Below are 24,743 nucleotides of genomic sequence, written 5' to 3'. Positions count from 1 at the left end.
TAGAGGAACCATCTGTAAGGTTGAGGGGAAAATTCATCTGCAGGCCTTGTCTGCTGAGACTGATGCTGAAACCCTGCCTGGGTGGCATTTGGTATTAGAAGTGCATGATTTGAGTAATCATTCCATTTTCCCATCACAAACTAAACAGTGTATTTGTTATGCTTTAAAGATTCAGACCTCTGAGACAGATGGAGACAAGCTTCATTTGGCTCCGCCACAGCCTGCAAAACAGTTTCTCATCTCGCCTCCAGCCTCCCCACCTGTAGGGTGGCAGCCAATCGATGATGCAACGCCTGTCATCAACTACGACCTCCTTTATGCAGTTTCTAAGCTAGGACCAGGTAAGCCTGTGGTCCTTGTGTGAAAAAAATGTTGGGCAAAACCAAATGAGAAATCGCAGCGTGGAGGATAACTCGAGGAGGCTGGGGTAAAGCCTGTAAACTGGATTACAGCTTTGGATTTAAGTTGACGCAGACCAACTGGTTCTCTGCTTGAAAATGAGCTTTACTTTAGGTACATACATAATTATATCTTATCTGCAGCTTGTAAGTGTTGTTTGCGTAGCAGATCAAACTTGCTTGCACAATTTATTCTTGTGCTTGTTCTTCTGTTTCGCTGAGACAACTGATGGTTTGTGTAGGGTCTGGACAAATGCTTGTCCGTGAGTAGAGTATCTGCTTTAAATCACACCTGCTCCGTACGGCGTTTCAAGATGTGGAATACTTCATCAAGTGTTTAAGCATCACTGCATCACCAACAGAGTGGAGAATCTCTCATGGTAACAAGTCTGTAGAGAGAGGACTGCCACTCCCCAGCCCCAGCAGGATTGCTCTGTTGGGACTGTTTTCTCTTGAGGATGGTGTGCAGAAGGCACGGGATAAGTTGTAGCATCCATCAAAGAATGGATATAAATGCAGAGAGGCTTTGTTCTGTCTTCAGCTTATGCCAGGAACTGAAGCTAGCTGGGATTTCTGAGGCAGTGCTTCCCCTCAGAAAATGCTTATCTGATGAAACCAACGCTTTTCATCGGAGAGGATTACTTTTGATTTAGTTGTCATCTTTACAAAAAGTTCTCATTGAATGCTGTTAAAGCATCCCTTTTAAAATGTTCAAAATGGAAAATGTCCCCGTTTCAGGCCCGAGTTAGAAATCAGTCTAATTTACATTCATAACCTGTAAGGAAAAAATGGCATGTTAAATCACCTTCATACTGAAACAAACACTTTAGATCCCACCTAATAACAATTGTGGGGGTCAGCTCATGAAAAATAGAGTTTATTTTTGAATTTCTTGTGGGATATGAGGATTGGTTTCTTCCTGGCTGTATTAAAGATGCTGTGTTCATGTTTTGAGAGTAGCTGCCAGTTGCAGACATCTCATCATCTGGGCAATTGTGTGACTGCACCCACCAACAGAATGCATAGGGTGCAGGAAGATGCTTCCTGATTCGGGAGGTTTGCAGGATCTTCTTGTATCTTTTCCTGATGGGATCTCTCACGGGGGCAGAATAGGAGATTCCTGTATTTTATTTATTTCCCTTCAGCAGGAAAGCCCATAGAAAAAGACTGTCAGGTCTAACTCTTTGTACTACATTGCAGATTATTGCTTCCAGAATTGATGCTTTGCTTCTAAACTGCTGAATAAAAGGAAAACAAAAAACTCCTTTTTTTCCTTTGATGCAGCAGTGTTATAAATGGAAACATGTAAACGAATTCCCTAGCTAGCTGGGTAATAAATCAATTGCTGTTCTAGAGCAGTGGAATGTGAAATATCACTCATTGTTCCACACCCTGGGACAGCTTTGCGTGAAGGTCATATTCGCCCTTATTTAAGGAGCCTGTAGGGAGCGATATGAAAAGTCATTGTGTGCTCTCTTCTTTCTATTTTTAGCACTTGTTAGAGAGATCAATTTTAGTTAACTGCAGTGGCAGCTTTAAAATAGTGTTGCAGTTCTCAGTCGTGCATTTGCTATGTTTAGAATTTCATTGAAAAACAAACGCCGCCAAAGCTCATTTCTCTGTATCACAGCAGTACAACATGCTGCTAGACATCAGCTAACACCATTAACCTTAGGTAAGTTCATTCTTTTCATTCAAACAACGCAATAAAAAAATATAACTGTGGCTTAACTATCCAAAAAAAATTGCTCATTGGCACAGTTGTGTGCGTAAGGCAGAATGTTAGAGCCTGAGTTCTGTGTCTGTAATTTGTGAGGAATTTTTAAAACACGCTGATGTGTTAAAATTAATATCTGAGGACCGGCGAAAAGCAGTTAAGCATCTAAGTAGCAAACAGATTTTTATGTGCCCTCAGCACAAGGTGATTTTTACTCTCCTGCATTGCTGGGAAGGTAAGACACACTGCTGGGACACGGAGCTGTACATCCTTACCTATTCCACGAGTACAAGTTATCTCCTTCCACAGTGCCTGGCCATAACCACCCTAGCCACAAGATGGAAGACTCAATCTATCCCTCGGTACAAGCCTGGGAAATCCACTCCAGAGTAAAACAACCAGGCAAGAATTAGTGAACAGCTTTGCAGCGTGCTGTTCTTTTCCTAGCTGTTTTTTGCGGGTGTCTCTTTGCAGCCTCATGGCTGCAGCAAGGACTGTCTAGCACCTCCACGGTCTAATGGCAACGATTTATTTTTCCTGTGCACCAAGGAAGCTGGACGTTGGTCCTCCTGCGTTAAACTGAGTTCAGTGAGGGTGCATTTAGGGAGGATCTTGGGATCTTAGGGAGGACCTTGACGTGTTTATTTACTTTCTGGTTGATCGGTGTAGATTTTCACTTTCTGCACGTGTAGAGATTGAGCTTCAAGCGAGTGGAGCAAACAGCTCGGTCACTGAGCCAGGAACCTCTGCCTGCTTCTGACCGCTAGCCTGCCATTTCTTCAGTACATTGCAAACAGAGAAGTGTGATCATTAATCTTCCTGATGAAAACCACGTCCGCTGTTGCGAGAACTTCCAGTAGGGGAACAGCGATGAAGATGCAGAGCGATGGCACTGACCTGGGGTGGCAGATTGGCCCTTCGCCTCTCAGGCCCAGGCAGTGTCTGTGCCTGGCCTGCTTTTGACCTGGCTCTTCCCTGCACTTACCACCCACCAATTCGTTGTCTAATCTAGGCCCTCGTGTGTTTTTTTACAAGGTCTTAGCTGCTTCCCACTGCGAAACACAGGAAATAATTTTACATGAGAAATACTTGCAGGAGGGGAAACGGCTCTGCAGCTCTGTGCATACTACTTGTGCATACCTACCCCCCTCCCGACATGCGTATTTCTTCTTTCCTTCCCCATTACTGCTTTTTGGTCTCTTTCAAACCTGTTACCCCAAATTCTCCACAACCTGTTCCTCCCTACAGCTCGCCTTCACAGCCTCAAGCCCTGTTCAAAGGACACTGCAGGCCAGCAGCCCTTACAGACAGGCTGGTACCAGGTTTGGTTCTTTCCACATCTCCCAGTCCTCCACCTTTGCACCTCCTAAATGCCCTCGAGCTACCCTCCAGGTGATGGAAAATACCTTTCACACTCTGAAAGCATCATTCTGGGTGTGTTCTGAAGAGCTACAGGCAATGGCCTCTGCCCTGCTCACAAGGGATAAACCAGTTTACAAGTTTTACAAGCACCACCCGCTATCTGCACCATATTATTTGTAAAGCACGTGGATGGAGGGACTATGAAAGGAGTGTGTTTTTGTGCTGCTAATGACATATTTAACATGGGGTGGGCAGCTCTGAACCCATTAACCTCTGATCATGAGTCGGAATCGGGGATGAGTTAGCTGCACAATATCATTACCCGTCCTTCATTATTAATTAAGTGTATGAACGTTGTCTTTGCTGGACAGAAGAGCCTCATTAGACACGAGATGCACCGGCAATGAAAGGTCACAGTGCTGATACACAGAGGGGTAGGAAATCACCTGCCATTATTTTTAATTCTGAAATATCATCAGTTGCTTTTGTGCTGTGCTTGTAGTCATCCTTTGTGCATTACCCGAGGCTGCGGGTTTGCTTCACGTGGTCACTGAAGGTCGTGCCAAGTGCCACGAAAGCAGGTAGACTCATTGTCAAAGGGAGAAATTTCCAACTCCTCTTTTTTTTCTTACGCCAAGCAAATAAACAGAGGAACACCACTGCAGTTTTCAAGGGGTTTTAAGGAATATTTTCGGGCAACTTAATATGATTTATGTGCCACAGCTTAACTCTTCCCTGTATCATATCCTGAAGGCAGAGTTTAGATGTTGGAGCATATTTGATAAATTCGGTGATATTTTTCTGAATAAATTTACCGGAGTTTCCATTATTATCTCAGCTCCACAAATATTTAAACAACTTATTAAGGGGTGGAGGTGGCTGAAATACTGCGGGAGGAGGACAAGACCTCTTCCCCAAGAGTCCTTTGAGGAGTCCTCCAGGCAAGTGTGAGGAGCAGGAATGATGGGGCAAGGTAGGGGCTGAGAAAGTGAAGGTCGTATAACAAACAGCATCGGAGAGACAGCTGGATGAGAGCATCAGGCAGACGTTGCTGAGTCTTGACCATCTTGCTTAACCCAACCTGCTGCCCTTAGCTTGGGACAGCCCTGTAACTCAGAGGGAAGGAGTAATCTGGCTGTATCGGTTGGATTTGTATTTTTGCATTTATTACCTCAGTATTTTCCTGCAAGCAGCATGTTTAGGAACAAGGTGCAGCTGTATAAGCGTCCCCTGTTTACTCTCGTCCTGTTCCCAGCTCAGCCATAAAAAGGTTTTCTGCATCTCGAGCCGCAGTTCTGCAGGCATGAATAATTGTGAGTAGAGAATCGAGTCTGCAGCTCGTTTATGCTCAGAAATAACTGCCTTAAAACCCCAATTTAGGAGTGCCTCACATTTTGATTCGCAAAGTGACATTAATTGCTGTTGCAGCTGCTTGTGCCGGAGGCGTCTGAATATTTTCCCCTGCGCCTGCGCTTATTCCCGCTGCTCTTTCGCAGTGGTGAGGCTCCTTGCGGGAAGGGTCTGAGCGGTGAAAGGACGTGGCATTTGACCTGGGGTCGTTCCCTTTTTAAGAGGGCGGTGAATCTGATTTCCTCCGCACGAGGAGAGGGCCTGGCTTTGTGTGTGTGCAGCGCTGCAGAGCCGCTGGGAGCTGACAGTGACCAATGGAGCCCTCGGAGCCCGGCTGGCAGCATTGACGTCAGCCCATCGCTGAGAAATTAGCCGAAGCCCGCGGGGAAAATAGGCAAAGAAAAACCATATAATTTCTCATCGCAGCACAACCAAGCCATTTCTCTTTTTATATTTTAGCCTATCAGCGAGACCTGCAATGCTTTGCTCAATTTGGATTTGGAGGAGAGGCTGCCAAAAATAGAGCAGTTAAATGTCAACATTAATGGTATCACAGCGGTAAAATATTTCGCACAGCAAGATGCCTGACTTATAGCTATTATTCAGGAGCTGCCTCCTATTTTTTAGGCAAAAATGCAACGTGTTCTCTCGTCCTCTAGTCCCAAGCCAGTCAGTCTTATTTGGACTGAGAATTTTTCAGCACAAATAGCAATGATGACAGTCGGTGTGTGCTAATGCAGACCTGCAGCACCTTCCTAGCATGCATTGCTCTGCCACGAAGCTGGGGATAAATACAAGTCCAAATTAATAACTCAAGCAAGCTCCAAGTGCTTTGAGGTGGGGAGTGCCATCCCACTTCCATTGTACAGCACCTGGCACCGTCAGTGCCTGCCTGCAATGCAGGAGCTGCTGTACCACAAGTACAGGTCAGCTAGATATATTGGGACCTTCCTCCGCCTGCAAAATCCTTCCTCATCACAGACTATTTTGCAGGCAATATGCACTGGCTTTGGAGCAGCCTTATGAAAAAAATCCAAGCTGCCAGGTAAAATCCAAGCTGCGTGGTCATTGTCGCCCTATCTGAACTTGAAGCCAGCTTGTGGGGCCGGGAGATGAGATGACAAATAGTCCAATTTATAACAGCACATTACCTGGAGTGGTTTCTAGTTGTCAGTGTCTGTCCCTTCTGAAAGAGCCGTGCATCCTGTCAGAAATGTTAGGACTTTTTTTTTCCTTTACAGTCTTAATTCCTTGTCATTTAATAACCAGTACCACTCACATGGACTGAATGCTGGCCTGCAAGTCCCGTGTCTGATCCTCATTTTCCTTTGTGTGTTTATTCAGGTAACCTCACTGCACCCATTTCCATTTTAGACATACTCAGCTTCCTCCTTGGAGTACTGGGTGCGGACTAAAAGAAGGAATTTAGGCAGTTTGAAAATCTGATTTCTAATGTTTAAGCCTTTAGCCTGGTAGTGAGCATTTACAGTCTGTACTCTAATCTTATCTACAGAGACAGAATTTGTTAGAGCCCCAGGTAAGGAGCCTTAAATCTCTAAATCCATCTGGTATCTGTGTCTGTATTTATTTGTGGAGATCCCTTTATAGGCAGCTCCATTGGACCAAGTTTTGATGTTTCAGTCTGGAGCTGACAAGCTGCAGAATCCAGTGGACCTTCAGGTGTTACCTGAGCCATTCTAGACTGAAAAAAAAAATGTATCCCCACCCCAGCAGGTCTGACATACGGCTTCAGAGCAGATATTTGAGGTTCAGTCCTAGTCCCTCTTCTGACCCAGGAACTTCAGCGTTCTCTCTTCTCTCCATGCATTTCTTTCTAGTGCCATTGGCCACTACTACTGACGCAAAACACCAGTGCAAACACCAGTGGTTTTTCACTTCTAACTGGTTTTCATATGCTGTGATAGTAGGTATGATGTAGCCATACCTGCCCTCGCCTACGGGTAGGAGCAGCCCACGAACATCTGCCCGTGGTTGTAGGAATCTGGAAGTGCCACGATCTGTGCTGCTTCTCAAACTGTTGGCCTTTGATCTCTTTTTCTCTGTTTCCAGGAGAGAAATACGAGCTGCACGCAGGAACAGAATCCACTCCCAGCGTGGTCGTGCACGTCTGCGACAGCGACATGGAAGAAGACGAGGACCCAAAGAATTCTCCAAAGCCAAAAATCATTCAAACTCGGCGCCCTGGTCTGCCACCTCCTGTATCTAACTGAGCCTCTCCAGCAGAAGCAGCACTTCTCTCCTCCAGCACAGCTCTTGTGGTTTTCTGTTTGCTTTATTATTATTATTTTTATTTTTGTTTTTGAAAGGCAGCCATCGCCTTTTGAGTACCAGGACATTAAGCTCATGGAAATCCCTTCTCAGTAATCAAGCCTATGTAACAAAAGGGCTAGGAAAAAAAAAAGAAGATCTTTGTAATATGTAACCATATCACACACCAACTGATAGGTTTGCTGGAAAGGACAAAACAAGGCTGAAGCAGGGAGGGGTTTGGTCTGAGGATTTTCCACAGCTGTAATTTGCATGCTGGAACGCCACCACCAGAGAGATCGGTCGCGGTGGGTGATTGGGCTGATATCAGGCTTGATATTGAAACTCCCAGAATACTTGCTGCTGCCCTTCATCAAGGAGCCTGCTTCTCTGCCCTCAGTTCCCCAGCAGACCTCAGTTTGTTTTTATTTTTTTTCCCTTTTATCTCTTTTTTTTTAAGGGGAGAAGGCGTGAATTGTTTTTAATCCAGGAGTTTGGTGGCCTTTTGACCCTCTGTATTTTTTTTTTTAAGGAATATTTTCCTTGCAACCTTTTTAGAAACAGAAAAACACCCTCTTCCACCAACAGCTGTAGAGTGAACCGGTCCTTGATGGTGGTAGGGATGCGACACCGAGCTCTCTGGGCTGAGGGGAGAGGCAGCAGCTTGCTGAAGGGTTTGGGGTCTTTCAGTCTCTCTCTGTAAGGAGGAGGGAGACAGAATATCGGTGAGGATTGTCATTTTATCTTCCATAACGGTCTGAGTGGTACTTCTCTCTGAGTTTGAGGAAGAAAGAGAACGTATCTGCTCATTTAAGATGGGATTCATTGCTCTCTGTCATAGCTGTAAGTTCCAGTAATGATTAAGGCTGAATGCTTTCCTAGTGGTGTGTTGAATAGCCCTGAAACGTAGTAATTACTTGTACATCCCTAACAATCAGTCCCTTTCCCTCCCCGTTTCCTGTGCTTTAAAGCCCTTCTTGAGCTGTATGCAGTTTGGGTTTGTGGAGGTGAGGAGAGGTTAGCTGGTGTTCTTTTGTTTTTCTTTTCCTTTCCTTATTTTTTTTCTTTTTTTCTTTTCCTTTTTTTTTTTTTTTTTTTTTTTTTAGGCCAAAGAAAACAGGACCATAATTACACACTTGAAATTAGACTGCATGCAATCGAGTCCCCTTTTTTCACTCTGTCCTGCATGTTTCTTTCACTTGCAATGTATACTGGGTTACAGAAATCGTTCTGTGTTTTCGTCATGGCCGACAGCAGACAGACACTGGATTCCCTGTCTGGTAGACCTTCCATGATGATTTTTTTTTTCATGTGTATTTGTCATTTTGAGAACATATTTTCTAGACATTTGAGCTCAGATTTTGCATATACTTAAGCATGCGCTTAATTTATGCACATGAGTAGTTCCACTGAAATTAATACTGCAGAAAATTGAGCATATGTGTACGATACAGTGGGATTTTTAAGCTAATTAGCTGCAGCTGTACTCCTGAAAATGACTGTACAATGGCACAGTGAGATTCCAAGGTTTAAACTCTTTTGCAAGTTAAAATAAGCATATAAATCTTGGAAGCTCACTCTAGGATCGGAAAAGACAGCTTAGGCTCTGTAATCAAGATTTTTCTCATAAAACCTAATGACCAGGGTTGTGAGGGAGGGTTCCTTCCCCCCCCCTTAGTGATGCTACAAGCTGCGGAAAGGTCAAGTCACCCTTGTCGTGGTATTTGTTGGCTCTGCAGTACTTCCAAGAAGAAAAGTGTGTTGCTTTATCAGTGGAGACAGGAGATGCCATTCTCGATCTGCATGGGGAGGACATTTTGAGAAGTAAGGACTTTCCATTCTCCTATAGTTTGTTCTCTGACCACCACAGCCCCCTGAAATATTCCTGTTGAAGTTAGTGCTTTACTTAGCGTGTATCTATAACGTGATAACTGTTAATACTTTATGGACATCGTCGTGTGTGTGTTACACTAATAGAAGCACGTTAAATACAGCAGAGGCTGAACCAAAATGGGGCTTTAGGATCTCCATGATATCTGAGTAAAGTTGTCTTCAAGTATCTCCTTAGAGGTGTCACTTGGATTATTTTTCAGTGATGCACTTAGAGTTGATTTAAATAAATCATTTGTTACCCATTGTCCTAGGACTCGAATTTGATGTTCCTATCGAAGATACCTTCACAGGCCACCTGCGGTATTTCAGGAGTAACACCACTGTCTGGTTTGAGAACATATAGAACGCTGAACCATTGGTTTTAGACTAATATCAACAGGGAGAGTAAGATCTAAATGCTTAAGATTTTTTTTGTTGCTATGTGCCGTATGACAGAAATTCTTGGCCACATCCTCAGCTGATGTCAGTGACCAGAGACCTCCAGAGTTGATGCTTTTGATTTTTTACATGTCAAAATGTCAGGGCTGAATCTAGTCCTTATATCCATGTACTCAGACTTTGGAGAGATTGGTTCTGAACTGTGGAATTTGGCCTCCAGTGATGTAAAAGTACACTGCAAATAAAGCACTGGGTCTTAAATGTTCTTTCCCCAAAGTGCATTTACAGAGAGATTTAAAAACAGGTCCGATTCAATGACTGCTCTTCATAAACTACATAGCACTACCCAGGAGGGAGCAGAGCATAGCTTTATTGATTAAAGCACAGAAACAGAAAGGCAGTTACAAGCCTGAAAATGCAGAAGCCTGTTGTAATAATGATAAACATTTATATCTCACCGTTATACAGTTAAATATGGTCATCATAGATTATTCCACAGTACCTGAAAAAAATTATGGCCCTGTACTAAAAGTAACAGCATTTGCGACTCTCCTAAGAGAACCTGGTATTTTGCTAACAGCTGTTTCTTGTCTGGTACGAAAGGCTTCCTTCAACAAAATGCTGACCATCTGGGAAAATAAATGTCCTATTTAATTCAGTAGTTCCCAGACACAGCCCCCGCTTCGGTGGGAATCTTCTGTGTAGCATCCACCAGCTCAGCCCCTGTGACTTGCACTTTTCCTAGGGTGTCCACAGTGCTGAAGTACTCTCCTGTAGCAATATAAATAGGAGTGAAATCTGTGTTGTTACATTGCCGTTTGTGCACGGTGACATAGCTGAGGTCCCTTTTATTGCCCTTCCCGAGCCTGGGCAGCGATGTGCTGGGGCCCTCTGCTGGGTGGCTGCTGCTGCTGGCTGGAAATGAAAGCAGGAATTACTAATGACTTCCTCAGTGCAGCTAACAGCACGGAAACGTTTAAAATGCACGGAGAAAGGGCGGCTTGGAACCTGCTTTTTCATTTTCAGATCAGAAGGATACGGAATTTCTGTGGCCTTGATTTTTGTACGTAAGCTAATACAACACCCCCCTTCCCAGCCCAGCTGTACGACTCACCTACGCTTTGTTTTCGTCAAGAAAACACAGCAAGAGCATCCCTTCCTCAACCTTAGCAAGAATACAGGCATATTTACTGTAAAAATGTGCCCAATAGATATATTGCAGTCCATTTCTTTAACAGTTATTGGCTCTATATTGGCTTGGGGGAGGGGGGAGAGGTTGTTTTTATTCTGTTCTTTTTCCCCCCTACACTCAGCAGCAGCGAAAAAGCTTTCTGCAAAAAGACTGTTCTTTGTACAGAGTAAGTGACAACCGTCCTGCGAGACCTGATTGCAGTGGTACGTCTGAGCACTGTGACAAATTACGTTAGCTTTTCCCTTACGGTGTACATACCATCAAAGTATTCCATTGAGTCATGTTTTGTAGGAGTGTTAAAAAGCTACTGGCTAATTAACCACTTTTCCACCTGTGTAATTCAGAGCTTAGTTTCAAAAATAAATGTGGCAACAGTATTTTTGTGTTCTGTTTGTGCTGGCATTTTGAAAAGCAGCACCTAAAAGATGTAAACCACGTTAAACCGACTGGGGTGATACATGCCACTGCTCTCTTAACTGGTAGAACTGAAAATGCTGAAATGTTTGACAGAGGTCAAACTCTGTTTCAGTTGAAATTAAAAAAAATGTGGACAAAATAACCCAGTGATTGTCAGGATATGCCAATTCCATTTTAAACTGCTGCAGTTTCACTGAGTGGTGTGAACTTGCGCTGGTTTGCTGTGGGTTTGGCTGGGTGTATGCAAACAAAGACTATAGCATGGTCCCGGGTGAGAAAAGCACATCTCTGGCAGACAAAGGGGCTCTTTCTGTGCTAAAGAATGATAAATACAGTGGGCATCAGTTTTTGACTAAGGAACATGGCATCCAACTAATGCCGAGGCTGTGGGAAAAGTTCTATTAGCATTAATCATTACAAAAATTGGAAACGACTCTTTGTAGTGTCTTGTGTTAATTTGTACTGGATCTTCTAAATTATCGGAATGCAGGAGATGAGTTTGTTGAGTAACTGTCTCATGAAGTTCTTCTATTTGATCTTATGACAACCTCCACTTAGTTATATAAAAATAAAGTTAAATAAAAAATCTGGGTGTCCAGCTGAAAAGACCCAGTTTCTTGAGGGATCATTATTCATGATTCTGAAAATTAGATTTCTTTAAGACATCTCGTTGGAAATGTAAGCTCTAAGCTCACTGATTCCTTTTGAAAAGACAGGCCTTAATATGTGTTTTGATTAGAACAAGCGTTAATAGCCATCTCTTTATAGAGTCCTTTAGAAATAAAAGACACCGTAGAAGGCCTGATTATTCTTCACGTTTGAGCGACAGATGAGTTTTCTCCAACCACTGTAAGGTTCTGTGTCAGATGGGGTTGAAATCATGCATTGCCTATGTGGCTTCTCCATCGTGCTTGGCACTTGGCACGACACCTGGAAATAAGTTTCGAGGCTTCAGCTGTAAGCAGTAGGGTGCTGCATGGCCAAAAGGACCTCAAACTGAGCTTCAAGGAAATCATGGCTATATACGTATGGCTTGGGTACGCACTTAATTTGTACCCACAAATAGGCAATATTTATTTCTACCGGGCATTTGGGCATGCAAGTGATAATGTGCAACCCAATCCTGCATGACACCGAATAATGGGAGCTGGAGGTATTTCTCCCAGCTGCAGCAGGGGCCTGATGCTTGCATGGCTCATGCCTTGACTGCTTGACAGCTGAAGCTCTGTAGACTTCATTACTGATAGTGTGGCTATTGCTGTTCCTTGTACAACCATTTATTTTATTTTATTTTGTTCTAAAGTTAGAGTCAAAGCAAGAGAAGGGGTGAGTTCAGAATGCGTTGAAGGTCTGGAGTCCACACTACAGCTCTGTAATGGGGTCTGTAGTTACCAGCTCACCTCCCGATGAGCAGCCCAGCTTTTTCAAATGGATTCAGCAGCTCACAGGGGTCGAGTCCTTCATTATTTTACTGCCCAGTGATGAAATCTGTAGGTATGGCTACAAATAGGCTTACTGAAACAGCTTGATTGAAGGGAAGGCAGTATCTATCACAAATCTTGGGGACTGGAACCAGCTGTCTGTGGATGAGGGTAGATGAGAAAGCTATTACAGATACCCTGATCAAAGTCAGAGTGCTTTTAGATTGCCCCTCTAAGCAATCTTTACTGAATTTTCTTTTGCTCCTTCAATGTGTACATTTTAACACAAAGCATTTAGCCACTTTTTGCCTTCTATCGTGTATTAATTAGTATGAATTTAAGACCTCTGCATTTCCTCAATTCCCCTCTGCCCAAGGAATCACATTTAGTTCTGTTGTACCACAAAGCAAAGCCAGGTATGTATTGAAGTCCCAGACAGACCCTCACACTCATCCTAATGCAACTCTCTTGAATTGTGTTAGTAAAAAGACCCAAACCAAACCAAGATGTGTTTTTTCTTGTTTTAGCACATCTGGGAGGAAGTTCGGCAGTTTTCATTATTCTAGGCTCCTCTGAAAAGGAAATGCTTCTTCTACAGTGAGCTGTGCTCTATTTTTAAATACATTTAGACTGCTGCATTCAGGGGTAAAATTACAAGGGAGGAAGTGTTGTAAAAGCTCTTTCCCACATGCCTTTTGACATGTCAGGTGTATTTGGTTCGGAGGGGAGGGGAGCTTGCACTGGAGGCAGAATAGAGGTAACACTCCTCATGCAAAGGCAAGAGCCCCGAACTGTCTTCACTGCAGAGATGCTCAGAAAGCATTTAAAAAACAACAAAGAAAGAAAAAAACACTTGAATTCATCTCTTCCCCCTTTTGTCAACTTGTTAGTTGCTACAAAGAGCTTCTAGGGCTGCGGTATGAGTCACCTGTGGATCCTTTTAATGCAGGATTGGGCACTGGTGCAGTGGCTGCAGATCCTAGAATTTGGGACGTTTGTAGGTGAGATTCTTGCTAGAGTAAGGATGAAAAGTGCTGAGCAGCCTCAAAGTTAATGGAAAATGAAGGCATTCAGGACCTTAAGACAGACTTCAGGATTTAAATCCATCTAATTGAGAGCTGTATTAAGAAGGGCCCATTGCTGTCCCTGAGCCAGGGGCTTCCTCACTCACCTCGGTAAGAGTATCTACCAAGCAGGATTAAAATTCTCTATTATCACACACCAGAACAGCAGCCTTGTTTTAACAAATCATTGTAACTGATCATTAATCTTGTACGAGAAAGTTGTGTCCACATTAGTGTCAGAGAGATGTGTTCTCTTCACTGTTTGGTTAATGGAGGTGAATGTTCTGAATCCATTTTGGAGCAGAGTTTTTGTTCAGAAACTTTTGAAAGGAACGTCATCTGTAATGACGGATGGGTCCTTAAGTGTCGACTTGGCAACTTGTCCTACTGTGGGTAGCTGCAGAAATATTTCATGTATGTTGTTGTAGACCTAAAAACATTAATCATGTTCTCATTCAAGTGTCTGCATTTCTGACACAGATGTGACATATCTGTATATATTATAAATCAATACTATTTTTAACCACATATTTTGTACAAATATTCACATTAGCTCTGTACTTCAGTGAAAATCTATTATGGTATTAAACATTTTGGTGGAATTAGCAGACTCGTTGTCTATGCTTTATTTGCATTTTGTATGTATTAAGTGGATGATTTATTTCTTGCACCCAAGACAAGTACTACTATTTCCAGGCATTAAGAACAACACCTTAAATCCCCATACACCTGTACCTCTAGTGACTAATTCCAGCCACTGCCAAAGTGTGCAGGTCTCTACTGCAGCATCTCAGCCCCTTGATCCAAGTGATGGAAGGCCAAAATTCAGGTTGAACTAACAAATGTGAGTACTATTTTTCCTACTTAAACACAGCAACAGTGGGAGACATTGCAATGACATTTCAATACACAGGGTACACACAAGTGCAATTTCATAATATCTTTTTCCTTTTTACTCCTTTCTCTGAAGCCTCTGGTGTCAGATCGCTGCCAGGAATCGGATGCCAAGCTTCATGCAACAGGTAGGGTCTAGTTCTTTAGCAAAACGACAGTAGTGAGGAATTAGAGGAAAAAAAAAAAAAAAAAAAAAGATATTTAGAAAACAAAAGATCCTTGTCCCTTACTGTAATTCCTAGAGCTGGCTCTACGTGGAGGAAGGTATCTGCCTTGTTTAAAATGCATAGGCACAATGACCACACATTGCCACTGCCCCGGGTTTGAGTGAGCCACTTACTGCATGAGCCTGGCCAGCTCAATCACCGCAAGTTCATGAAGCCAAGCCCTAACTTTACACAAAAAGGAGGGGAGAAAGCCAGAAGCTTACCCGGATTACAGCCTTGTACGCAAACCTTTTCTGCCACGTTATTTTAACGTAGCATTGGAGATCAGAAGCCTCCAGTAGGTTTATCACCAACAAAACAAGCAAGTTCATCCTGTGTGGACTAGTCAAAAAAAAAAAAAAAAAAAAGACTCCTAACCAACCCACCACAACAGTGTCTTCTTTGCATTCTGATGCCTGGTTGCAATAGAAAGGCATATAAATTAAGCAGTGCCAGCTATAAAGTGGTTAAGAAGTAGAATGTTCCTATGCGTGAGTGAAAAGTATAATAGTTTCCTACACCTGCTGTGAAACCACATCCTGCCGTGAAGCAGGATGAGATCTACGTGCAGATACGCAAGGTGTGGGGTTTGAACCTCTCCATAGTACAGATCCTCAAATAGTAAAGATGGGAAACCCTTTCTGTTCAGTTTCTAGAGACATTAAGAGAATAAACTTATTTTCCTCTACATCCCAGTGCATGGTTTATGGGTCTTGAACACCACAACAGCATAGAAAAAAGTATCTATCTGCCTGAACAAAATCAGAAAATTTAGAGCTCAGAACATAAGAGAAGAAAAAAGGCGGAAAACACCTGGATTAAAAACCTTATTTATTATTATTTTTTTTCCTAACTGAAGAAGCACTTGCAGACATCCAGAAAATGAAAGCAAATTTTACTCCTTGCATTTACAGTTGGTTCAAAGTACAGCTAGCCTGGGCTGGGCCTTTGTTTACTGAAAGTAATGCCATGGGACGTTTTGGCACCGTAACCCTCAGTTTTCCTGCCTTTGGCTCTGTGCTGGCATCACAGAAGTCTGGGCTCTGAAAGCTGGAGAAAAGACGTGAGGACACAGCAGTGCAGCACGGCTGGGCAAAGCTGCCACTGCCTTGCGTGTGGCCTGGCACAGCAGGCATCTGCAGAGAGAGGGGAAAAGGGAGTCATGGGGTGAAGGCGCTAATTCACACGCACGATGGTGAATGACAGGGTGCTTCTTGTTCTGCCATCTTAGCAAGGCCACAGGGCCACTGCCCCATCCCCTGCAGCAGTGCCAGCACACTGTGAGCTTGTATCTGGGCATGGCTGAGTCTGGAGGCACCCCTGGGATCCCTGTCCCCCCCCAGCCCCAGCAGGGTGCCCAGCCCCACGGCCCTGGGCTCGGGGAGCTCTCCCAGGAGCAGACCCCAGCCCCCCTCAGGGCAGCCTGTGCCAGGGCTCCGGCACCCCTGGGCCCAGCAGTGCTGCCTGAGGGGCAGGGGGAGCCGCCGGGGCTCCAGGCTGGGCCCGGGGCCTCTGGGCCTGGCCCTGGGCACCGCTGAGCAGAGCCCGGCTCCGGCCTCTCCGCACCTCCCTGCGGGTACTGACGGCCATGGGGGAGCTCCCCCGGAGCCTCCTCTGCTCCAGGCCCAGCAGCCACAGGAGCCTGCGCGCCCCAGGGCAAAATGGCTGGAAAGCTGTGCAGAGAAAAAGGACCTGGGGGTGCTGATCAATGCTCTCCTGAACATGAGCTGGCAGTGTCCCCAGGTGGCCAAGAAGGCCGATGGCATCCTGGGTTATATCAGAAATAGTGCAGCCAGAAGGGCCAGGGAGGTGATTGTCCCCCTGTACTCAGCTCTGGTGAGGCCGCACCTCGAGTGATGTGCTCAGCTTTGGGCCCTCAGTACCAGAAGCACATGGAGGTGCTGGAACAAGTCCAGAGCAGGGCTACGAAGCTGGTGAAGGGCCTGGAGCACAAGTCCTGTGAGGAGCTGCTGAGGGAACTGGGGGTGTTTGCTCTGGAGAAGAGGAGGCTCAGGGCAGACCTTATTGCTCTCTGCAACTGCCTGAAAGGGAGGGGTGGGGAGCTGGGGGTCGGCCTCTTCTTACGGGTAACCAGCAATAGGACCAGAGGGAATGGCCTCAAGTTGTGCCAGGGGAGGTTCAGGCTGGAAATGAGTAGACATTTCTGCTCCAAAAGAGCGGTCAGGCGTTGGGACGGGTTGGCCAGGGAGGTGGTGGAGTCACTGTCCCTGGGGGTGTTCAAGGAGAGGTTGGACGTGGTGCTTGGGGACATGGTTCAGTGGTGACATTGGTAGTAGGGGGACAGTTGGACCAGGTATCTCAGGGCTTTTCCAACCCTTATGATTCTGTGGTTCTGTGATTCTGTGATTCTGTTGCCTTCGTGTCTAGGGTGCAGGCCAGCAGCAGGGATATGCCTCTGAAGGGTCAGCTTGTTCTTAGCAGGGCTCCAGGCTAGGATTTCGGGAGACATGCCAGTCAGGGCATGCATGGGGGGGGAGAGATTTAGCTGGGGAATGAGAGCCAATGGAATATATCTTGTGTCCTACCAAAATGACAAACACTTTTCCATCTTTGTAGTAATATCGAGGTGCTTGTTATGCTGTAGCTTTTCATTTTAACCAGGATATGTATGTGCCCAGAATATTCATGCAGATATATTGGGTAGCACACTGGTGTATTGAGTGGCACAGTCACCAATTTCTAGCTGAATTTCAGTAGTAACTGGTTCAAAGGATTACTGACAAATGGGTAATTCAAGGGAACAGTGTGTGGTATAAGTACAGTTCATGTGCAGGATTAGATGGAACAATATCTGGTCTTGTGGTTAAACGATACTGCTGAGCAAGAAGTAGGGAATGCACTTTCCATCAGTGTGAAATTTTAGGTCAATTAGGTGGAGATCAATCTAATTGATAGGAAATTGTGTATTGGATTATGTCATGCTATTTAGATAACGAATGCCTATCGTATGTAAGATCAGTCAATATCCTTGAATCACACGATAGGAATTAGTGCTTCATATCTATCTATGGAGCAAATGCTTTAGGGTATGGAGTCTCGTGATCATTGTACCTCCAAAGAATTTGCATCACTGGTCTTGTTACTTGCCATGCTTTTCTTGCTGCTTTTGCCCTTAGCTAGCAGTGGTGTTTGACTGGAATGGATGAATGATGGGATTTATGCATGCTTGAAAGATGTAGTACAGTTGTGAGCCATCTAAAATACTACTGAGTGTTTCAACCACTTCTTTCCAATCTATTTGGAGACCGAAGTGGTTAATTGTAAGAACTTAAACTGCACGTTGACTTGTATGACTTTTGTACATTCTTGTTTGTAAAGCTATCTGTACTGCTACCTGCAGTAGGATAGGAAGCATCCAAACTAGTTGATCATGAAGAGCCTGGTTACACAGGGAAGCTACGATCAGGTTAGAGATGAGATGAAATGTTGGGAATATGATGTTCATGCTATTTTCTTGTTTAACAAACAGATCTGACACTTTTTAAGCCGCAAAATCCTTTATTTGCTATACTGTTGCATCTGAAATGCAAAGCTTGCTTGCTCGCTTCCCTGTTATAAATTGTACCATGCACATTTGGCAATCCCATACAGGGTGCTGGGGCTGAGAAGCTGCAGTGGCTTCTAGATGGGATCCCATCCTCCCTGATGGGAGCTGTGCAGTCAGCATGTACTGCTCCTGCCTGCCGTGCTACCAGGTGATGCTAGCGTGCCTGCTGCCACTCGTGCGGGAGGAGAAATGCCGCAAGGTTTTATATGAGGGTTATAAAGTTCTGGTGGAAACGGACTTTGGTATTTCCAAGCTAAGAACTGCCCCTGTTTACATCTTGAACTTTTTCAAGCAGAAGCTTTCTCATAGGACAGTTTCTCACAACTTTGGATATGGAAAATACTTTAAAATTGTCAAGTGGTAAGAGCGGGAGTTCTGGTATATTGGGAGCATGCAGAAGAAAGGAGGAAGATGGGTAGTGGTGTTACTTAAGGAAGTTTATTTGTGAATTGTATTTCATTCAGCAAATTATAGTGCCTTACTGTTCCATCTCAAACATTGGGATATCATTACCTGTTAAATAAATGGTCTTATTTCTATGTTTGGAGTTCCCAGTGTTAGTAAGGCAAGTGGTATGCATATATAAGGAATATTTTAGCTAATCATTCTTAAACTGTCACGGCTTTGACAAACAGGTTAATGCAAATAAACCTTCTGTCTTTACCCAGCAGGTGCCATGTTGCCTCAGAAGAGGGGCAGAACACCTTCCAGCATAGCCCTGAACTGCTGTTGGAGAGTCCTGGTGACTTGCTTACTATTTCTTCCAAGTGCTGTCTCTCTCCAGCCAGACCAGCCCAAGGTGTTGTTGGTATCTTTTGATGGATTTCGATGGGACTACATCTATAAAGTCTCAACTCCCAATTTTCATTATGCCATGGAGAATGGTGTTCACGTTAAGCAGCTCACTAACGTGTTCATAACAAAAACGTATCCTAATCACTATACAATGGTGACAGGTCTCTACGCAGAAAGCCATGGTATAGTTGCTAATGAGATGTATGACCCTATTCTGAATGAAACTTTCTCTCTGAACAACATGGATATCCATAGCTCCATTCGGGAAAGTGGGATCTATAATTCCAAGTTCTGGGAAGAAGCCAGCCCGATATGGGTAACAAACCAGATGGAAGGACACAAAACTGGAGCAGCTATGTGGCCTGGAACAGATGTGAAAATACATGGAGTCTTTCCGACTTATTACATGCCCTACAATGAATCTGTTTCATTTGAAGACAGAGTTGCTAGGTTTATTGACTGGTTTAAATTGGAGGAACCCATAAATTTTGGTCTGCTCTACTGGGAACAACCTGATGAGATGGGCCATGTTCTGGGCCCAGAAAATCCACTTATGGGGCCGATAATTAGTGATATTGACAAGAAGCTGGGATACCTGATGTTTGAACTGGAGAAAGCGAAGCTGTGGAATGTAATAAATGTCATCATCACGAGTGACCATGGGATGTCACAGTCATCCTCAGAGCGGCTCATTGAGCTTGATCAATACGTGAACAGAGAGCTCTATCAAGTCATTGACCACTCTCCTGCAGTAGCTATTTTGCCAAAAGAAGGTAGGAGCTGTAGCACTGACATTCTCAGAAGGAAATATTGAGCGTTAGAACTCTACAGGCTTTTTACTTAACAGCAGTGGTAGTAGCAGCACTGCTGCTGATAGGGCATCACCCTTGAACGAGGAGTATTTGCAGCATTGTTATTTTTGACAGCTCTGTCAAAAGCCTGGATTAACTTTCTAAAATGGAAAGTGAGCAAATCTGTCTCTGCGTAATACTGCCACATATCCTTTAGGCCTTACGAGAAGTAAGATGATCTCATGGTGTTATCAGGGATGAATGGCATTCCGGATGGATAGCTACTGAGTGTTACGTGTCTTCCCTTTCATCAAGATGCTGAAGCCATGGATGAAGAACTAGATTTATAACTCACACAGTAAACTGAGACCAGATGGGCACCTTCAATCAATAGAAAGCCTGTGTTAGCTATTTGATTGATACTTAAAAGCTATTGCAGTTCACTTTATTTTTTATTTTTTTTTTTCCTTTTGTCATGCTGAAGAGACAGTTACGTTCATATCATTTTTACTCTGATAATGTTGAACAAGAGCACTGCTGGAATCAAAACCAGAAGTCTGGCTGCAGTCATTGAAGGGTTGTTGAAGTGCCAGTTGTCTGTTTAATCTTGCTGATGTAGAGGTGCTGCTCTTTATTTTGATTCCAAGTGATAAGACAAAGGGAAATGGCCTCAAGGTGCGCCAGGGGAGGTTTAGGTTGGATATTAGGAGAAATTTCTTTACTGAAAGGGTTGTGCAGCACTGGAACAGGCTGCCCAGGGCAGTGGTTGAGTCACCATCCCTGGAAGCCTTCAAGAAATGTGTAGATGTAAAGCTTAGTATCATGGTTTAGTGGCGGACTTTAGCACTAGGTTAGAGCTCGGACTAGATGATTTAGAGGTCTTTCCCATTATTCTATGACCAAAAGCTATTACTATGTGGGGCTAACGCATTAGCCTGGAGAAGAGCATTTTTCACATAGGCAGGGTCAGTAATTTGGAAGTTGAGTTATAGGATGGCCTTCTGAAAAGGTGTGTTTTGAGATTTGTGTAACATTTGCATCACTAATGGACAGCATGCAGTATTTAATACACCAGCAGGGAGAGTACTTTGTGAACTTATGTGACCTTTCGATGTGTAAACAAGTGCCTGCTGTCATTTTTAGTTTGAATAATACTCCTTTACTAATGCAGACTAAAAGGTCAGTGTGGGAGTTTGCAAAACGAGATTCATTTGCAGCCTGAGTACACTCATGTGCTCGTAGCTGGGCGCTGTTTCTCTCGGTAGTGACAGAAGAGCAGAGTTTGAGAACTCCATCCTAGTGGGCACAGACGTGGTAGTGCTGACCAGGATGTTCTCACTACTGAATAAAGGAGCTATTGTAAAAGTAAAGGTTAGTGCTGAAGCACCCCTAATGTGGTAAATGAGAACTTGAAGCTGCGTAACCTGATTCTCCCATCCAGTAAAATGCCCTTTTTTAGAACAACAACAACAAAAAAGTCTCTTTAAGCAACAATTAGATGACAGAATAGTGTATAGAAAACAAACAAACAAACAAACAAAACAAGCCATTTCAATGGATTTCAGAAATTAGCTGGATTTGTTTCTTGCCCAGAGGTTCAGCTATCGATTATACACTAACAGTGAGCAAGAATTAGTTTTTAGCACAACTCAAATTACTACTTTCTTCTTTACTAATTGATTTTATTGTAAAACAGTACGATTCATTCTCACTTTAACTGTGAAATATACTTAAGTACATAGGTCTGATTTTCTTTTTTTCAATGCAGTTATTTCTTTTGCCTAGCTTAAGCCAAGGGAATGATAAAGCAAGACATTCAGAAAAATTTTGAATGCTTAAAAACACAGAGATTTCTGCTACTTTAACTGTCTGGCTGCGTACTTTTTCCCCAGGGAAATGAATTAAAACAACCATTTAACCATTCCAGTGTGTTGTTCTGTGCTGAGTTAACTACTTGAATTTTGTGAAGGTGGCACCTGTAGCACAGCTGGTGGTGCTGGTTTTTTCTTGCATCAAATATAAATATATGAATTCAAATAACTAAATTAGTGTAATAACACAGTTTCTTATAGTTGGGGCTTCTCTTCCCTATTACTTCATACAGAGGACTGCCATAGGTAAACTAATTTTGTTACTGATGTAGTCCTGGAAGTATGAGTGTGGAGTCCTTTCCTCATTGCTGTAGCTAGTGTCTGTTATATCAGAAGTTATGCTGCCTCTCTTTGGCCTTTATTGTTTTTCTTAAGTTTGGTGATTCTCATTTTATGCCAGTTTCAGATAAGAAACTTTATACATTAAACTATTTTCAGTTTACAGGGCCCACAGCTGGGTCTGAAGGCAGGACTAGCTAGAAATGGTAGGTCAAAGTGGCAGGATGGGCCTAAATCCCACTCAGCTGCTGAAAACATCTGTGTGGGTCACAGGGACGAGGTGGATGTCTTACAGCCCTGCTTCAGACCTTGAAGCACTGCAGCTGGTCTGCAGAGAGCAGCTGTGAACTCAGAGGTGTGGATTGTGCATGGGTGTAGCTCAAGGTGCTTAAATAGCACACAGCTGAGGTTCTGTGGTGGTATACAACAGGCTTTTTACTAAAACCACTGCACAATCCTCAGCACAAATCTAAGCTTAAGTGTTAGGAGGCAGAAGGGGGAGAAGCTTGCTCAAACATACAGACTCCTGGACTTGTTTTTATGTTTTGGCAGTGTCTTGGTTTCTCCCTTCTGTGTGCTGGCATCCCAGCTTGTCCTGCTGCACCCTGCATGCTCACTGACTTTTATTGGAAAGCAAAGTTCAGAAAACAGAAATAAGCAATTTAAGAAACAATGTGGCACCTCTGTTTGGCACTTTAAAGACAGGGAACTAGCAGTGCCCTTTAGGGAAGTGCATTTTGTCCTTTTTTCTTTCTCCTGACAATTGTATTTAAAGTAGTGATGGTTTTAGTAAACATATCGATAGTTTTATCTTTTGGTGGTGTTTTTTTTTGTTTGTTTGAAGGCAAACTGGATGAAGTATATGAAGCTCTGGCCAATGCTCATCCCAACATGACTGTTTATAAAAAGGAGCAGATTCCAGATAGATTTCATTACAAGCACAACCATAAAATTCAGCCAATCTTAGCTGTGGCTGATAAAGGCTGGGAGATCGTATTCAATAAATCCGATGGTTTTCCATGTAAGTATTCTGTCTTTGCAGTGTTATCTTCCTAGTCAGAAACTTCACATAGTACTTTCTCTCCCAACCTCAACCAACGTTTTTTTTTTTTTTTTTTTTTTTTTTTTTTAAGAGTGGGAGGGAAAACTAAGTATGTATAATTTATATAGTTATATAATTACATTTTTAACTTGTAAAGATAAATATATATTTTCCCCGATGAGGTAGGAAGTACACTGCTGTTCAGGAAGAGGGAACTGGACTTAGTCTTTCAAAAAGTTAAACCTAATGAGATAAGACCATTCACGTGGTTTAGTGACCATATAACTTGAGGTCTCCCTGTGAGATCTAGCAAGCAGATGAGCTCTTTCTCAGAAAATGAAAGAGGATGTGACGGAACTCATCGAGGATGAATAGTGTTCTGTTGTGTGCTGTTTATTTGGGAGTACTGAGCTATGTAGCCTTTTCTAAGAGAACTGGTCCAGCTGCAAAGTTAGCGTTTTTCCTTGACCGAAATTGAGGATAGTTGGGTGTAGGATGCCATTTAAAGTAGAGTTACTGCCATGTGAATTTTATTTTTTTATTTATTTTAATGAGCTCTTAAGTTGTTTTTAAGGCATCTTCTGTGTATGTGTCTATGACCTGATATTTACTAGGGGATATTTGTGCTGTTGACCAATTTTTTTCCTATTAAATCTCTGCAAGAATAAATGATGATGGCTGTTCCTTTCCTGCATTATGCTAGTTCTGGGAAAAGGTTCAATGCTTGCTTTGCAACGTTGGAATATTGACCTTTATCTCTCTTTCTCTCTTTTATTTCTAGTTGGTAATCATGGATATGACAACAACTTACAAGAAATGCACCCAATTTTTTTGGCAGTCGGGCCTGCTTTCAGAAAGAATGTCACCAGAGAAGCCATGAATTCTACAGATTTGTACCCCTTGTTGTGCCATCTCCTTGGTATTACTCCCCTGCCAAACAATGGTTCCTTCAACAATGTGAAAGATATTCTTGCTAGAAGGGTTCCTGTACTCTTGGGAGCAGACGTCTATGCTACTGTTGTTGGAGTCTTTCTAGGCAGCTTTCTTGTTATGCTTTTTTTTTTAAATTTTGTTAAGCATTTAATCCTCAACCAAACAAGTACCATGCAAGTGCAACATACTGAAGCTGCCCGGCCGCTCTTACAAGATTTATAATGTTTGCCAGCGGAGGCACGGTGCGGTTTTAGAGTAACACTTGGTACTGTTTCTTGCTTGATGCTTAAAATAAGCTTGTACAAAGAAAAACTAATAGAAGAGGTTCAGCATAAACATTCAGAGTGAAAGAAAACAGATGCTGATCCTTTGGTACACTGAAGTACATACTAGGTACACACAGAAAGAGCATGTTTCTGTTTCACCTTATAAGCACTTAATCTTTTGGGGGTATAGCTGGGAAGCTGTATATGTTTGTTGACTTGTAGGAATGAGATGTTGAATACCTCATTCTGAGCTGCTATTAGGGAAATAACATCAACTGAAGTGCGTTTCAGGCTCTTTTGTGCTGATTTAATTAATATATATTTATATATATTCCTCTTAGGTTCTAACAAGTCACTGAATGAGACTAGGTGGTATTGCCTTTAGCAATCAGCATTAAACTACTTGATTTTTTTTATTTTTATTTTTTAAGGTAAATGTAGATCTTTACTATTTCCACCATCTCCTGTACACTGGCCTATGTTTTCTAGGTGTTCCTAAGAGGCTGGCAGTTTAAATACAAAATACAAGCACAACAGATGTATACCCAAATGGGGTCTTTCATATTTCTGTCATAAGAGGGTTTTTGTCTGAGTAACTGTGTTGAATAGGTTAAGGAACCGGCATGTGCAAGCTTGTT

General features: G+C 43.2%; 2 protein-coding genes across 4 annotated transcripts in view; both read left to right on the top strand.

The window, feature by feature from the left end:
- Window positions 1–7,058, top strand: part of RCAN2 (regulator of calcineurin 2) — a gene marked incomplete at both ends in the record, with an annotated part of 71,708 nt that extends 64,650 nt beyond the window's left edge. For all 3 annotated transcript variants that reach the window (XM_084283755.1, XM_084283756.1, XM_084283757.1), the window contains 2 exons: window positions 170–341; window positions 6,898–7,058. In XM_084283755.1, the coding sequence (XP_084139881.1) occupies window positions 170–341; window positions 6,898–7,058 (333 nt within the window). The remainder of the gene's footprint in view (window positions 1–169; window positions 342–6,897) is intronic.
- An 11,188-nt stretch (window positions 7,059–18,246) lies between these two features.
- ENPP5 (ectonucleotide pyrophosphatase/phosphodiesterase family member 5) lies at window positions 18,247–24,061 on the top strand (the record flags this gene model as incomplete). The annotated part of the gene is made up of 4 exons (XM_084284480.1): window positions 18,247–18,370; window positions 18,800–19,696; window positions 22,709–22,885; window positions 23,688–24,061. The coding sequence occupies 4 exons, from the start codon at window positions 18,247–18,249 to the stop codon at window positions 24,059–24,061; spliced, it is 1,572 nt and encodes a 523-aa protein (XP_084140606.1).
- Window positions 24,062–24,743: the final 682 nt, after the last annotated feature.

The sequence above is a fragment of the Netta rufina genome (assembly GCF_964035555.1).
Source record: "Netta rufina genome assembly, chromosome: 3".
NCBI classification, from domain to species: Eukaryota; Metazoa; Chordata; class Aves; order Anseriformes; family Anatidae; genus Netta; species Netta rufina.
This window is presented reverse-complemented; position numbering and strand designations above follow the sequence as displayed.